This window comes from Python bivittatus, unplaced genomic scaffold (genome assembly GCF_059951505.1).
Source record: "Python bivittatus isolate LINGU-HERP-01145 unplaced genomic scaffold, Pbiv_v1 ctg000510_np1212, whole genome shotgun sequence".
In the NCBI taxonomy this organism is placed as follows: domain Eukaryota; kingdom Metazoa; phylum Chordata; class Lepidosauria; order Squamata; family Pythonidae; genus Python; species Python bivittatus.
The window spans coordinates 2,842,135-2,858,519 of NW_028277081.1; the positions used below are offsets into that span (position 1 = coordinate 2,842,135).

General features: G+C 58.1%; 1 protein-coding gene and 1 pseudogene across 3 annotated transcripts in view; one reads left to right on the forward strand and one right to left on the reverse strand.

Annotated features, from left to right (window-relative positions):
- The window catches only part of LRRC38 (leucine rich repeat containing 38), an 85,140-nt gene extending 70,318 nt beyond the window's left edge, over positions 1-14,822 (forward strand). The window contains exons 3-4 of one of the 3 annotated variants that reach the window (XR_015797393.1): positions 340-4,855; positions 13,543-14,822. Coding sequence is in view for 1 of the 3 variants with exons in the window: in XM_025163343.2 (XP_025019111.2) it covers positions 12,862-12,994; positions 13,543-14,342 (933 nt within the window). In the remaining 2 variants the exon portion in view is untranslated. Of the gene's footprint in view, positions 1-339; positions 9,573-12,097; positions 12,995-13,542 lie in introns of those variants that run through there. The other 2 variants (XM_025163343.2, XR_015797392.1) reach the window with 2 other exon arrangements.
- LOC103064818 (arylacetamide deacetylase-like 3 pseudogene) lies at positions 1,367-2,224 on the reverse strand (annotated as a pseudogene).
- Positions 14,823-16,385: the final 1,563 nt, after the last annotated feature.

Sequence of the window (16,385 nt, forward strand, 5' to 3'; positions counted from 1 at the left end):
GGAACCACATAAAATCAGATCAGCGGCACCAGAAAGACAGTTGAACGTCTGGAAGTTTTCCCACATTGTAAGTATGCTTGACGTCCAATGCAAGAGGTTTTATATGCATTGTTAAAATAATGTTATTTAGCCCCTTGGTTTCTTTTACTTCCTTAGCTGCTTTCATCAGCCTGCAGGATAGAAAGTTGGGGTATAAGAAAGGGAAGGAGGACAATTAAGTGATAAATATATGAGAGATACCTCTATTTAAAAAAAGCAAGAAATTGAAACAATGAGAGGGGGAACGAGGGAACATAAATCAAGATCAGTAAAGGAATGTTTCTCACTTTTTAATTTCAGATGAAATCAAATGGATTATTCAATCGACCATACAAACATGGAAATGCTTTTGGAAAGATGCCATCTGGAATCTTGCACCGATAGTAAAGTTGCTTAATTTAACAGACTGTGTTTGCAAAGAGATACCTAGGTCAACCCCTCCCTCTGCCCACATTCTGCCCGACTAGCTGGAAGAGCTAATTTAAAGCACCCTTCAGGTTCATTTCTGTTTAAATGTAACCTTAAGCCACAGGCTGACAATCGCATCATGGCTTCTGAAATGTCCCTGTGCTGGATATATTATTCTCTGATTCACCAGGAAAAAAATAGGTGTTCCTATCACAAGTTCAAGGCAAGGCCCTACCAGGAAACAGAACTTGTGCCACAAAAGGCCTTCAGAGCCTTTTTTGTTCATTTTTGCCTGCTGGTAGTGTCAGGGGAAAAACCTCATTAAACACGGGAGACAGACACACCAGAACATAAGTCACTTCAAAGTTCGAAAAGCTTTATTAAATGTTAGTTCAATAAGCAAGTAAAATTCAACCAATAGCATACAAGGTACTTACTTAGATTCACATTGCAATGAGGACCAGCACGCCAAGTGGTCAGGTAGGACAGCTTGGCCGAGTGGCCCCGACCCCCTTGTTGCAATCCTTTTTATCTTCAAAAACCGCAAACCACAAACATGACTCCCAGGATTTGCAACTGAATCATAATGTCCTTGGTGCTAATTTTACCACACTTCCCTGTTCCATTGCTCCTGTCACACTTCTTCTATCAGCACTCTATTTTCCGGCTTCCTGTCCATGACTGAAAACATTAGTCCACATAGCAATTTTATTTATTGCTCTGTAATTTTATTTATTTTATTTATTGCTCTTTTTCCCCTCACAGTAGGAATACTGATCACCTGAAAGACCCACATTTGGTGTTCCAGGAGATTGATATTCCAGTGGACCACGGACCTGACAATAGGGGGAAGAAGGCTGCAAATCTGCGTGGGGCAAGGGGAAGATGAGCAAGGCAGAGCAATGAGGGTGATGGATTTTTAGAACTGTTCTAGGAATTGGGTTACAAGTTTCAGACTATTCCGTGTACCTGGAAACTCCAGTGGCCCCAAACCTATGAACCAGGATATCCCGTGGAATCCGTCTTTGAGGTGATGCCAAGTGACAGACACGCCATTGTCTTCTAGCCGTTTCTTGTATAGCAAGCTGTCATCGCGAAAAAGATCGTATTCGCAGGTTAAAAGGAAAGTATCTGGAAACTGTTAGATGACGGCATCTTCTGCCAGGAGTGGGGAAAACATGGGCTCAAGCGCTGTTTTGCATGTTTTGTAAAGATCCTCTGAAAATGGAACAGGTACAAATGGGACGTAACCCCGGACCTTAAATTCTTCCGGAATGTATTCTGTGCCGATCCATTTCCGGTACTTCGCCATGAGTTCCTCCAGAACGTGGGCATTGCCCATAATTTTGTCGACGTCATTGATATCCTCTCCTGTGGTATAAGCAAAGCCAAGACAGATAGTCTGTTTCTTGATTAATAGGGGAATGGAATGGTTTTGCTGATAAGAAGGCAAATTTAAATCCAGAGCCTGGAGAAAAGGGTAGAGTAAGACATGGCCTCGGACCCGTGGAAGGTCCTTTCTCATCATCAGTTGTTGAGAAAGGGCAGCAACCACATTGCCTCCGCTGCTGTCGCCACCAATAAGGATCCGCTTAGAGTCCACCCCATAGTCCTGCGCATTCTTCAGAAAGTGAATTATAGCTGTGCAGCAGCTGAGTTGTTGTGCTGGATATGGGTGCTCTGACGCCAAGGGATAGCTACAGCAAGTCAAAATAGTGTCTTTGAAACGCAGTGGCATTCCTATCATCATCATCATCATCATCATCATCATCATCATCATCAAGTTCTTATAGCCGCCCCACCCCAAAAGATTCTGGGCTGCTTGCAACATCCAATACACAATTTTAGAAACCTGACTGCAAGCTCAATGGGCCAGACAAAAGTAGCCATAATGATAAACACGGGGTTCCGCTAATGCATTAATCCCTGGACAGGTCTCGAGGGCCTTCCAGAATCCTACAGAGGGAGCCCCATAGAGATCTCTGGGGGAAGCTATTCCAGAGGGCAGGGGCTGCGACAGAGAAGGCACCTTTCCTTGGTCCCCAAAAAGACAACATTTAATTGAGGGGACCTGAAGTGCCCCCATTCTGCCTGAATATACCAGGCAGGCGAAAGCAACAAGAGACAACTGGTAGTCAGTGCAGCTCATGTAGCACCCACAACTCATGGGTGTAACAGGAAGTGCCTCTTACTGCTCGTGTCCCTGCATTTTGGATCAGCTGTAGCTCCTGGATGGTCTTCAAGGGCAGCCCCCCACTGAAGGCATTGCAGTGGTCCAATCGCAAGGCTAGGGTGTGAGTAGCCCTTTGAAGGGCCTCCCAGTCAAGGCGCAGGCGCAACTGGCACAAGATGATGGTCCTGCTGGCCACAGCTGCCACCTGCTCATCGAGCAATAACTCTGAGCACAGGAGGATCCCCAAGTTCAGACCACCACTGCCACACAGTACCCCCCAACACCTGCAACTGGTTCAGAAGGATACTGTGATTGATGGTGTCGAAAGCTGCTATAAGATCAAGGGGCACAGGGGTGGATGCGTCATCGGCCGGCCTGACCGGTGCAGTCTCCATGTTGCAACAAAAGGAACAGGGAACGCTCCCCAGCCGACACAGTCCAAACGGCTCCCAACACAAGTCTGCAGGCCACCCAAAAAAAACCCCAGTGCTGCAGAAGCACCTGGCCCTGTGTCTGCTGGCACTGTGCTAGCCAGCTTCACATAATGGGGTCCGGTGCCGGCTTCTGCTGTTTCCACAGCCATAGCCGCCGCCACCGCTCCTGCGGGAGCCGCCACTGTCGTCGCCATCTCTGGTCCTGCTGTCTCCACCGCCGTCGCCGCCATCCGCCACCAAAGGCATCTCCTCGGTTGCCGCTCCTCTGGGCCACCTGGCACACCTGCACTGGAAGTGGGGGAAGTAGGAGGGGAGGGGGGCGGGGTGGAGAGAGACTCTGGCGCCTCCAGTCCCGAGATGAGGCTCAGCCAGGCGTGGTTGGCGAGCTCGGGCCTCCCGAACTGCTGCGCCACAGTGTCCCAAAGTGCCCGCGCTGCTGGGCAGTCGGCGATAAGGTGGTACACGTCCTCCGGCAGCATGGTACCCATCCAGGCCATAGCCCAGACGCAGGCTGCCCAGGGGCACAGGCGCTCCGCCCCGCGAGCCCACGGCTGCACCGACACCTCCCGCGGCACAAGATGATACAGCTGCCAGCAGGCCTCCCAATAAATGTACGATAGCTGCTGGTCTGTGAAGGGCTCCAGTGTGCCCACTGGCCTCACCAGGTAGCCCAGCAGCTGCCCATCAGCCGTGCGCTGGTGGCGTACCTCCCGCCATGGCCCGAGGATGGCATGCTCCACCTCCTTGCCGCAAGCTGCTGCTGTATGGAGCGGCAGAGCATGGCCTGCCTGTGACTCATCACATCCGTGGCTGTGACAGTGCCGGCCCCCACCCCAGCGCTGCCGGTGCGCCCCCCTCGTACGAGGGGAAGAAGTGGGTGGCCAGGATAGAGTAGTGGCACAGGACAGCCAGCAGCCTGGCCAGGAAGGGAGGCAGGTAGCCACGATCCAGCCCCGACATGCAGAAAGCACATGTGCTGCGCTGCCACCAGCATGTCTTGCCCCAGTCACTGCCCCACCAGTGCTGGAGGAACAGCACGGACCAGAGAGGGGGTGAGACCATCCCTGACCCGGCGGTGGGCGCTGACGTTGGCTCCTCACCCAGCGGCGGCAGCAGCAGGGAGACGCCCCCCATATTTTGCGCGAGGAAGCACGTCCATAGCGCCATGTTGAGCACGGGCAGGGCCAGTCCGCCCTCTTGTACCAGTAGGCAGGCCACGGCTGTCAAGTCCACAGTGTCCACGCCCCAATCCCGAAGAATTCTCATGCAACCAGGCCTGGTTCAGAAAATGCTTCTTTATTTTGTGGTACACATAGCTTTGTACAAAACATCGCTAAAACTAAAGCCTTGAAAAATTTCCCTCTATTTATCCCCCTTCCCCTAATTGCCCTGGTGCCTCAATACCTCTTCACCTGGTGGTGATCTCTTCCCTTCCTCCCATGGATACATAGCTCCTTCCTGGCCAGCAGGCCCCCACTGGCCTTGCCTGCAATTCGACCTGGCCTCATTGCCCATATAAGGTTAAGCTCCTCACCATCTCCAGTGATTACTCCTATTACAATCCTTAACTACTAGCCCCCCTCCCCAGTCTCAACTGGCAGAAGCAAATCAAACAAACTCCCATTGACTGCTATGTTTTGTAAATTAACAATTGTTGGTTGATGCAGGTTCTGACAATGGCCCACACCAGGGGGAAGAACACCATGCCCCAAAGGAAGGCGAACCACCCCCTGGTCACCCTCTTCAGGAACGCCTTCGGCGGGGGTTAGATGGCCGCCAGGTGCGCCGCTTGCAGGAGCAGGTAGGGCCTCAGGTATATGGCTCGCTGGTACAGGGAGAGCTGCCGCTGCCGCCACCACTTCTAGCACAACTCCCAGCACTCGGCGATCCGATCCAGGCCCAACTCTCCTCCCAGGCGTCTGTGTGAAGACCGAACCAGACGCAGAGGACACGCACTGTCCGCTGTGGAGCGAGCGCTGCGGCCAGGGATGTGCCAGTGCTGACGCCTGCTCGAGGGGTGGGGCCAGTCTGGGGAGCTGCGGGTACACCCGCGCCTTCCCCCCACCACTCCGCCACCAGCCAGCGGCATAGCTCGCCTCCACCACCGCCCCCCTCCACCCCCTCCAAAGCCACCACCCAGCTCCTGGCATCATTCACCAGGGCCCCCGAGACTGCCTCGAAGCCCCTGAGCACCTCCCCCACACACTGACCTTCCTCACGCGATGCCACGAGGAGGGAGATGTCGTCTGCAGGCGCGAGGAACCGCATGCCGCAGACGGCCGTGCGTGACCGCCGCAGCGACACCGGGCATGGGAAGCCCGCCAGGCCACCGTCCTGCTCCAGCCCCCGAGCGCCACGTCCAGGGCGAGCACGTAGAGCAGCGGGCTTGCGGGGCACCCCTGCCTCACACCTGAGCACACCAGGATGGCTGCCCCATGTGCGTTGTTGACCTGCGGGACGACCGTCACCCGGGTGTACAGCAGCTGGACCAGCGCCATGAAGTCCCTGGGGATGCCATGCCACGACAGCACCTACCACAGGAACTCATGGATGCGGTCAAAGGCGCGCAACTGGTCCAGCTGCAGCAGGAAACCCTGCCACCTCCCTACGGCCCACCCAGCAGAACACTTCTCATAGAAGGCAAAGCAAGTCGACCAGAGCGCGCTGGTCTGTGTGGGCACCACTTGGGGCTCCACCGTGGTGGCCAGGCGGTCCGAAAGTACCCGCGCCAGCGCCCGATATTCCACGTTGGTGAGGACAATCGGGCACCAGCTGGCGGGCAGCATTCAGTCCAGGCCCCCAGGCTTCGTAAAGAAGAGCAGGAGGCCCTGATATAGCGAGCTGGGCAGCAGCCCCCTCCCTACGCGAGTGCCCATAGTGCACTCCTTGTAGAGCTCCGCGGGCGGGCCGGCGAGTCGGTCTGTGAATGTCCTGTAGAAGCCCCAGCTGAGCCCATCTGGGTCCAGTGCAGACCGCCACCTCCCACTGCACAGTACCACCCAGACCTCCTCTACTGCGATTGGGTGGCCCAGGGCTGCCAGGCGGGCAGCTGCCATGCCGTCGGCGCTGCCTGCGGGTGGAGGGGAAGGCCTGTGAAGTAGTGTTCCATGGCCACCTCTCCGATGTCCTGCCGCCTCGCGAACAGCGCCTGGTAAAAGCGGTCCATGACAGCCAGCATGCCCGCCTCATTGGTCCTCAGCGGGGAGTCCGGCCCGTCTCGGAGGGCTTCGATAAAGGTGGACGTGCCTGCTAAGAGCACGTCCTTGCCCTCCACCCCTGCTGCTGCTGGTGCGTCCTGGTCGTGCCCCTCCCAGTCATCATCGGCAAACTGGCCTGCCCGCTGCCCACGCATAATGACGGTAGAAGCGGACGGCACCGTGTGGTGTGGAAAGCCACAATGGTCCCTTGTGCCCGCTTGAGGCATGCCCCGTCCACTGGCACGCCCTCGCTCACAAGGGTGTGGCAGGCGAGGAACTCCCGTACCACCACCTGGTACCGGTGGAGGTTCCGGTGGGTGCGGCGCCGCTCCCATGCCTGGCAGAACACGTGGACATCCCTCTTAACGCTCTCCCACCACTTGGCGAGGCACCCTGGGCCATAGATGTCATTGAGGGGGAGGCGTTCTCAAGCAGACAGCCAAGGGTGGCGCCCAGCTCCATGTCTGCATCCAGCTTGGCTGCCGACTGGCACCACAACAGACGCCGCGAGACTAGGTGGCCAGTGAGCCACAGCGCAACCCAGACCACCGTGTGCGTGGATCAGTGGGTCACCAGCATCCGGCAAGAAGCGACTGGGCAATCACGCAGCACCCACACGCGCTCCAGGCAGCTCACTGTGCGGGCTTTGTAGCTGGTGCAGAATGGAGGCATCTGCCTGCCGCCCCCCTCCGAGGCGCCCCCCACCCCTAGAACACCACCCAGCGATGCCCCCTATGTCGAGGGAAAGAAACCCAGCTCATTAGGTACTCCAAATGCTACGTTGGAGAGGCCGTAGGCGACGTGGATGCCCTCCGTGCATCAGTCCTCCGGACAGAGTGGTGGACCGCAGGCAGACCACAGACCTGCTCTGTGCAGACTGGAGCGGGGCCAGCGGCCACCGTCCCCCCATAGTGCCCGGTGACCAGCAGCAGGACACAGTCCTCTGGGGCCACCCAGTTGTTGAAATCCCCCGCTACTAGCACTGAGTGCCAGGTCGTGCACGCCGCGCGCAGCCAGGCCCACAAGCTCCACCGGGTGGACACCGAAGAGGCTGACACGTACGGTGTGCAGAGGTGGAAGCCCCATGCCGCAGCCCACCGCCTAGGGCTCCCCGGCAAGCCCGGCGAGGCGTCCCGCCCATTCCCCCCCCCCGGCAGTGCCCGCGATCGCAAAGTCCAGGAGCGCCATCCTCCCTGGTACCTCCTCCACAAACTGCCTGAGGCGGAGGCCGGGGCTGCTCCGGTCTAGGACTCCGAGGCCCGCCTGGCCCTCTGTCCCATAGCTCCAAAAGGAGGGGCCGAAGGGCCAAAGGTGCTGGGCCGCCACATGGTGACCCTCCTGCAGGAAGTGAGTCTCCTGGAGGATGATGATATCTGCGGGAAAGCCACAGAGCGCTTCTAGGAGCTCCACGCGGTGCACCGCCTGCTGTAAACTACCACAATTCCAAGTGGCCATCATGAGGCCCGAGTCCCCTCCTTTCCCCTTGGGGCCAGAGGCATGGGACGAAGTCTGTGGACACATGACTGTGAGGGCCGGGAACGCGAAGTGGAGGAAGGAGAGGGGGCCCGAGAACCAAAATTGCCGTGGCTGCTCCCAGTACCATGCCCCATGCTAAATGACAGGTGCACGGCCCGAGGCCAGTACACTCCCCCTCGGCGCTGTCCTGTCCCTGATTGACCAATGGAGAGGAGGGGACGCTCTCCCAATATGAGGAGAGGAAAAGGGAGAAAGAGGGAGTCACCAGACCTGCAGCCTCACCTTTCAAGGCGGCTGGGAGGGTGTGCCCCTCAGCGGCAGACAAGGGAATGCCCCCTGGGGTGGGAGGGCAGGGTTGATGGGCTGACGAACACCCCCTGCTCCACCAAGACTGGCTCCCCCTCTCTGCCAGCACCACCACTCAATGGAGCGACTGCCAAACTGGAATCAGCAGCTGGACCTGGGGGCTCCTCTGACCACCCCAAAGCAAATAGGGGCCCCGAGTCCAACACTGGGGGTAGAAGGTGACCCCCCTCATCCCACGCCAGAGCATCGTCCCCCTCCCGTGAGGAAGGACTCTGTACCATGCTCCTGCCCACCGGGGCGTGCTCCACCAGCTCCTGCGTCAGCTCCAGGAACCGGCGAGCGGGCAGGTCCTCAGCTTTACAGGGCCCCGAATCCACGACCAGGGTGGACATAGCCCCCTGGAGGGCACCCAGAATGGTGTGGTGGCTCCCGGCCACTGAACCCGAAGGGGCCTCCTGCAAAGAGGGAGTTGGAGCCACCGCAGGTGCTTCACACCTGACACCCCTCCGCCATCCCTACGCCGACGAACCATCAGAAAAGGCCTATCCCTGTCCGTCTCCATGGCTTCCAGACCCACCCCTTCCTGTGCCAAAACGACAGCCCCTAGCCTGTCTGAAGGGTGTGGGCTGAATGCAACAGTACTCTTGCCATCTCCCAAAGCCCCCAACAGAGCACCCCCAACCGTCCGACGTCCTGAAGCCAGCTCTTCCGGACTCCCCCTCCTCTACCCCTCTGCAGACTGCTCCCTGCCTGCGCGAAACTGTGTAGCATGGTTCGCCGCTGCCCATGGACAGCCAGCATAAGTGTGCCCGGGAGCCCGCAGAGATTGCAGCAGACAGCCGCCTGGCACACTGCTGCGACATGGCCCCGCTGTCTGCCCTGAGCACAGAGGGGTGTCACACATGCCCGCCTCTGGTGGTCGTATGCTCTGCAGCTAAAACATGCCGGGGGCTGCCCCACGTATCGCGTTACTCCCCGCTTGTTCCCCAGGTAAAAGAACTTGGGGAGGTGATGTGCGCCACCCGGAGGGAAGCACAGCACGGCCCGCACTTCCCCCGTCCAGATGCCTGCCTCATCCCGCACCTTAATGGGCGCAGTGAGCAATGCACCAAAATAGCCCAACCACGTCACCACATCCAGCAGCGGGACGAGGTAGGAACAAAAAAAAACAGACCGTCCACACATCTCCTTCAATGACGAAGGAGACGCGGAAACCCACGAGCAACTTGGACTGGAGCCGTGCCAACTCATGACACCCCCAGGCAAAGAGGGAGAACGCCGCGAAGGAGAGGCAGCACATGTCTACCTCCTTCGACTCGGGAGGCTGGATAACCGCCGCCAGTAACCGCACATCAAAGTTCAAGGTGGACTGGATTAGGGACTGGACAATGAACCTCCGTGGTGGGAAGCCCACCTCTGTCCCCATGTACCGAAAATGGAGAACATACTGCTCCCGCACCAAAGGGCGGAGTGAGCGGATGCCCTCCTTTCCCATGGTCTCGGCAGGTGGCATCCAGGCAGCCTCTGGGTCAATGCCCACTGAATGGAGGTATCAGGAGTCTGCACACTCATTCCCAAAACAGTAAATCTCCTGGAGTCTAAGTAGTTCCATTAAAGATTCCTTTATTAAGAGAAGTGCACAGCATCCATAGTTTGTTGAGTCTAATTCTACAAAGCAAAACTTTCCCTTTTTGAGCCCAATTCCCCCCCCTTCTCCTTTCTTTTCCTGCGCCTTCCTCCGAGTCTCACGGTTGCTTGACCTTGTTGGGGCCTCTGTAGAGATAACAGTAGCACTTGGCTTGGTATCTTCCTCCCCCCTTCTCCTAACTTCAATGGCAGGAACAAGCAAGCGGCCCGCAATTAACATTCTAACCATTTAACCGTTTAATATACATTGCTAGACTAAATTAAAAGCAACTATGGTTTCTAGCTTGCGAGATCCTAACAGGAGGACCCCCTCCAGATCTTGGAGGACCGAACTCGCAGCGCGCCCACCAGCGCCCGTCCTCTGCCCTGTCTCCCCTGAGCCCTTTGGGCCCCGCGAACCTTCTGCCACCATCGCGTACGACAGGCCATGAGGAGCAGGGCCCACGTGCTGCCTGCCCCCCCGCTGTAGCGACCGACGCCGCAGGCAGGGCTCCTCCGCAGGGCTGGGCTGCTGCCCAACTACTGAGGCCTCTTGTCCGGCTGTCCCCTGAGCCAACCCTTTATCCCCCCAAGGAGGCTTCCGGTCCCCCAAGGGTTTCCCTGATTGCGTGAACAACACGTGCACACCTCCCAATGACCCCGCAGCAGAAAGGGCCGGCAGCGGCCCCACCAGCTCCCCGGGCGGGGCACCTGCCACCAAGTGAGGATGCCGAGGGGAGGAGCTGGGCTGCACCCACTCGGGGCCCGCAAAAGGCAGATCTCCAACCTTGCTGATGCCCGCACCTGTAGGGCCAGTCAGGGGTGTCTCGCCAGCCTGCCCCTGCCACAAGGCCAGGTGCCGGCTGTCGAAATGGTCAGGCCGAGAGCCGTGCCGATGGCTTCACTCAGGAGGCTCATCTGAGGAGTCCGCAGCCGCCACCTCATCTTGTGGCAAACATGCCGCCGCCGAAGACCGGTGTGCCCCTGAGTGGTGAGCTGCACCCCTGTGCCACTGCCGCCGCGGAGGGAACACAGAACCCATGTCCCCAGCTAGCAACTCAGCATGCCTGATCCCCGTCTGAGGTGCACCTTCCTCACCCACCTCACGCAGCCGACAGTAATGGCTCTGGAGCACCACTACTACGCCTTCAAGCCAGGCCACATAATCCCCCTCCGCGAGCGCCGTCGAGGCATCTCCCTTCCGTTGAACCACCAGAACGGTTGCATCCAGGAAGCCAACCAGGCCCTGTGGAAGGCCTGGAAGACACGCAGGAAAGCTTTCTCCGTAAGCCAGGTCGGCCAATATGTAGCCCCCCGCGTTAGGGTTAGGAATGACAATCATATTTTTTTAGGAATGACAACCATATTTTTATTGAAATAAAACCCTCCTACAAAAGCATCCAGCTCACCCCTAAAACTGGGCAGCTGGGCGTACACAAATAAAAACTCTACAAAAAAGGAACTACACTGATCTGGAAAACAACAACAACAAAAGGAATGGGGAACCCTCACTGTCTGGCAGAGTCCAAACGACTCCTCAACACAAGTCCACGGGCTGCCCAAAATAGCCCCGGTTAGGGTTAGGGTTAGGAATTCAGAAATTTTTTTTTAGGAATTCAGAAATTTTTTATTGGTATAAAAACCGTTCTACACCAATCCCCGGTGCTCTAAGCTCAGTGACCAGGGGCCAGACCCATTAAAACAGAAAGGAAGGCACGCCCCTCTCCCAACCCCAAAAACAATCTCCCCGCCAATGTTCTGGGGACACTCTGACAGTCCCCCGTCTCCGGTTCACAGCACCGGTGGTGGGCCATTGTTCTTCTGGCGCCAGGGCCACAGTCGCCACCAATGCTTCTCAGGGAGACACTCCCATTCTGCTTCCCGCACATAGGTGACACGGTCTGCGACGTCATCTGCCGCCTGCTCTGCTGAGTCATGCGGGACCGTGCCACCGTGGTGTTCCACCTCCAAGTGGTGGCACTGAATGGCACACAGGACGAAGAGGACCACGACGTTGATGAGCCGCACCATCGACCAGGGAACCCCAGCTGACCGGCTCACCCTCGCCGCCGCCCCCCGCCCGCCCTGTGCCGCCGCCGCCACCATTCGCAATGATGGTCCTGCCACTGGCTGTTTCCGCTCCGCCAGGGCCTGCGGGACTCCTGGGGCCAACCATCGCTCCTGCGTTGCCCTCGTCAACCACTGCAACTGTGTCAACCCCGCGAGTGCCACTGCCTCCAACTCCATGACAGCTGCCGCTGTCGTCGAGGTCGTCCCTGGGCTCACTGCCGATGCCACCGCTGTCAGCTCCACTGCTGCTGTCTGCTCTGCTGCTGCTGTCCGCGCCGTTGTCGGTCCTGGTTCCGCTGTCGCCTCACTTCTGCGCCGCCCGGGCGTCTTCAGGCTGGAGACCACTGCCAGCCAACTTTGGGCCGCCAGTCAGGGCAGTGTCACCCGGTGTGCCATCGCCTCCCAGAATGCGCGGGCCACCAGGCAGGAGGACATGAAGTGCTCCACTGTGTCCTTCCTCGGCAGCCTGCCCACCAGTGTTGCTGCTATGCATGTTGCCCACGGGCACAGGCAGTCCCCTGCATCCAGTCACCAGGGCTGAGCACGTACCTCCCTGGGTACCTGGTAGAAAAACCGCCACCATGTTTCCTAGTACTCGTATGGGAGGCGGCGGTCCTGGAACTGCTTGAGGGGGTACGTGTATCCACCTAGGTATTCCGGCGCACTGCTGTCCGCCACCCTGCGCCGCCAAGCCGCCGTGTCCGGCGTGATGAGTGCTTGTTCTGCCGGATCGTTGTACAGCTCGCGGCACATCATGCGTCACCGAGCCCCCACTGCCACCCCTGCCTCCGCCGTCGACTCGCCCTCAGTGCCGGAGATGTAGGATGGCCAAAAGTGGATGGCCGGCACCTGGTACTGCCTCACCACCTCCGGCAGCTCCGTGAGGAAGCTGGGCAGGGCGACTCAATCTGCCGCCGAGAGGCGGAACTGCTGTGTCCTGCCTCGCCACCACTGCCACTTAACCCACTCCGTGCCCCACCAATGGGCCGTGAACATGTTCACCCAGAGTGGTGCCACCTCATCCAGTGGGCATGGCCGTGGCTGCCTCAGGCACCGTCCGTGTGCTGGGCGTGAGCTTCGGGCTCGGGATGCATGCCTGGCGCGAAAACTGGTGGCAGGCTGAGGAGGACTGATGGGTGCACATGGGCTGGCGCCACTGGTGGCTGGGCCTCTTCCAGTGGGTGCAGTACATGAAGACATACTTGTTTCCCCGTGTGCTCCCGCTGGCCCCTGTCTACCTGCCGCCGGAGGACTTCGTCTGCGAGGTGATGGTGCTGGTCTTTTGCTTTGTGTGGGGCATGGTGCACTTCCCAGTGGCCCGGGCGGTGGCCTACTGGCCCGTGGCAAACAGCGGGCTGGCCCTGCCGGAGCTGCACCTCTCGCTGTAGGCGGCGTTCCTCGTGCAGGACTTTGGAGTCACCACTCCCTGTTGGGGGGGCAGCCCCAGGTCAAAGTGGCGGCCATGGCAGCGGGTGCCACCGGTGCTCCCTGCGGGTATGGCGCAGATTCACTGTGCAGCGGCCTGGCCGGCCCGCTGTGGGTAGTGCACTTCGCATCACACTGGGCGTCCACTGAGTGGGCAGGCCAATGCTGGTGGCGGGGGGGCGGCCTGGCATTCTGCCTGTTGGTGGAGGACCACTGGCACCTCCCGGACTTCCTGTCCCCGCTGCCAGATGTGCTGCCCAGGTACAGCATTTCTCATCGCTCTCCTCCTCCTCCTCCTCCTCCTCCTCCTCCTCCTCCTGCCCCCACCCCTGCCCCGTCCCTCCCCCTCCTCCCCCACTTCCCCTTTTTCTCCTTCTCTCCCCTTCAGGTGGCAGAGCGACGGTTGCAGAGGCTCGCTGGCAGCGCCCAATAGTACGAGAGGCGGGAGCTGTACGACAAGGCGCTGGAGTGGGCCGTCTTGCAGCCATGGTGGGAGCGGTGGTGCCTCGTCGATCGAGCCCTTCAGATGGATGTCGCCTCGTCGATCGAGCCCTTCGAGGACCGCCAGGTTCCCTACGCCCTCTGGGAGACTCGCTGGAGGTTTTTCCATGGTGTCCCACTGGGCGTTGCCGCTGGCGCTCTGTGGCTCTGCGGCATAGTGCGGCTCTGCTTGTGGGTGGCGTGCTGGGCAGAGGCGCTGTGGCTCGGCGAAGAGCGCGAGGACTCCGTTGCACATTTTGTGCACGACTGCCCGGTGTGCGCAAGCCATCTGGGCTGAGGTGGTGGGCCACCTGGACTGGCCGGACTTCTTGCGCCTTCCCTGGGGTGCTCTCGCCTGGGGCATTGAGCCGGAGGATATGGAGCCCCCCTTCCGTGGGCCGCGACACAGCACGGCAGCGGGCCCGGCAACGGCTGCGACAGTGGAGGCCAGTGATGCCCCGCAGTGGCAGCGCCAGCAGCAGCAGCGGCAGCAGGAACGACGGCCGTGGGATGGACGTTTGGTGCAGGGTGTTGTCCCCTCAGCGCAGGAATGCCCGGAGCCCGGGGAGCAGTCCGGCGGCGGCGGCATGGGGGACGCGGCACCCTCGTCCACGGGGGCTGCCCGCGCCACGGGGCCCCGTCTGCGCACGACGCAGGCTGTGCTGGGCGCATGCCTCGGGCACTTCTGGGCGGTGCTGTGGTCGATAGTGCGGCTGCTGGTCCTCCTGGTTCTGCAGGTACTGGTGGCAGACAGGCGGCAAGAACTGCCTCGTGAGCAGCAGTGCAGGACTCCGTCCCCAGACTGGTCTGCAGCCTGCGTGGTCGATGGAGTCCTCGCCTCCTTGGACATTGTTTGCGAGGTGGAGCGAGGACGCTAGCCTCTGTGCAAGTGGGCCCGCCTTTGGCCCTGGACAGCGGCCTCGGCTGATGGGCCAATTACGTGATGGGCTGCCGGCTTGTTCTTGACTGTTTTTTTCTGTTTGCTGCTGGACTGTGTTTCAATGTCGCAGTGGACAATGGGCCCTCCTGCTTGGTGAGGGTTTTTCCTCTACATTTTTCAGTTTGCTTTTGCTTATTGTTTCCACATGAGCCTGGCTTCCTGGTTTTACAGGAAGTTGGTTGACCTTGTCGTAGGGTTTTAATTTTCTTAATAAAAAATTGTGTTGTCCTAAAAAAAAAAAAATTGTGTTGTCCTAACCCTAACCCTAACCCTGGAAGGGGGTGGGTGTGTTTGTAGCTTGCTCCAGACCTGCAGCACTAAACTTCAGGATTTTGGAGGTGTTTGGAGGTCTGGTAGGCGATTTTGCTTGGTGGCCCCAGTTGGGGGAAGGTGGGGGGCACTCCCCTGTGAGAGGTGGGTGTTCCTACCTCCCCTTTTGGGGGAATACTGGGCATTTTGGGTGCTTGGGTGTTTTTCCCTGTCCCTTTATTTTGCTGGGCAGCCATTTTAAGTCCAGTTTTTCATTTACTTCCTGGTTTGTTCCCTTGGGTTTTTACTGGGGTTTTTTGGGGTCTAACTTTGTTTTTTTGGGGCATTTTTCTCCAGGGCCACGGGGGGTGCCCCTTGAGGGCAAGGGGGGTCATTGTTGGGCCCCTCCCCTCCGTTGGTAGCCATTTTTCCGGGTGAGTTTTTCCATTCTTTCCCCCTCCCTTATGTTGGCTGTTACTTTGTTGATTTCACCTGCAGGGGGGCATGGACCCCTTGTTGGCAGGGGCTGCTGGCTCCCCAGTGAAGTGGGGGGAGGGGGCAGGAGGCAGGGCCCCAGGAGGTGACTGGGCTGGAAATGCTGCCTCTGAGTGGCCTGCAGGCCATGGCAGCGGATGGGACTACTCGTGAGTCACTTCCCCAGCCGGCTCTTACCTATCCCTCTGAAGCAGAGATGCTGCCAGAGGTGGATTTGGAGGCGAGGGGCAGCCCAGCTAGTGCCAGGGAGGGTGAGTCCAGAACCCCTCACCCTTGAGCGGCAGCTGTGTCGCTTTTGGGGGTGCCGGGGCTGTCGCTCTGTCAGTCAGAGTGCAAATCACAAACACTCCTGTTTGTGCAGAGCGCAGCAAAAACTCCAGGAAAAGTTACCCAGGAAAGATACATATCAGCATTGCAGCTGTTCACAATGCAATGTCCATTTTTTGTTTCCCAAAGAAATCCAGTCAGAAAATATATACGAACTGGTGTTTATTGATAAAAATGCAGAATTCCATAAAATGCAAATATCATATAAAATATAAAGAAAAACACATCTTCTCATGTAATGTGGCATCCGAGACTTATTAGCAGCACAAGCTTAACAAAATCTCTAGCTACACACTCTCAGAGAAGAGGTACACTACTTGGTAATTTGTTACAACTACGTAGTCCATAAAAATGATTACATGGTGCTATACTAAGCTAAAGCTACAAACACACACACTGAGACACATGCCAATAGGTGGCAGTAAATAGCACAATACACAACACACAATAACAGGTGTTTCTCACATGATCTCTGTAGCCAAAATATTATTTGTTATTGTTGTAAAGATAACGGGATGAATCATTTCCTATGAGAAAGAAAATCCTGACAAGAGGTGGAAAGACAGAGTGGTGGGGGCACAGGAATCATGGAGGGGCTGGAGTCCACCCTGGAGCCCCCATGGCCTGCTGAGTCAGGGGTAATTGCCCACTCTGAGGAGAGGGCGGGTGTGTGCTAGTGCTCCCGCATGCTGGGGTTGCCAGCAGCCCTGGTGTCTGACTGGACGCGGCGGGTGGACAGT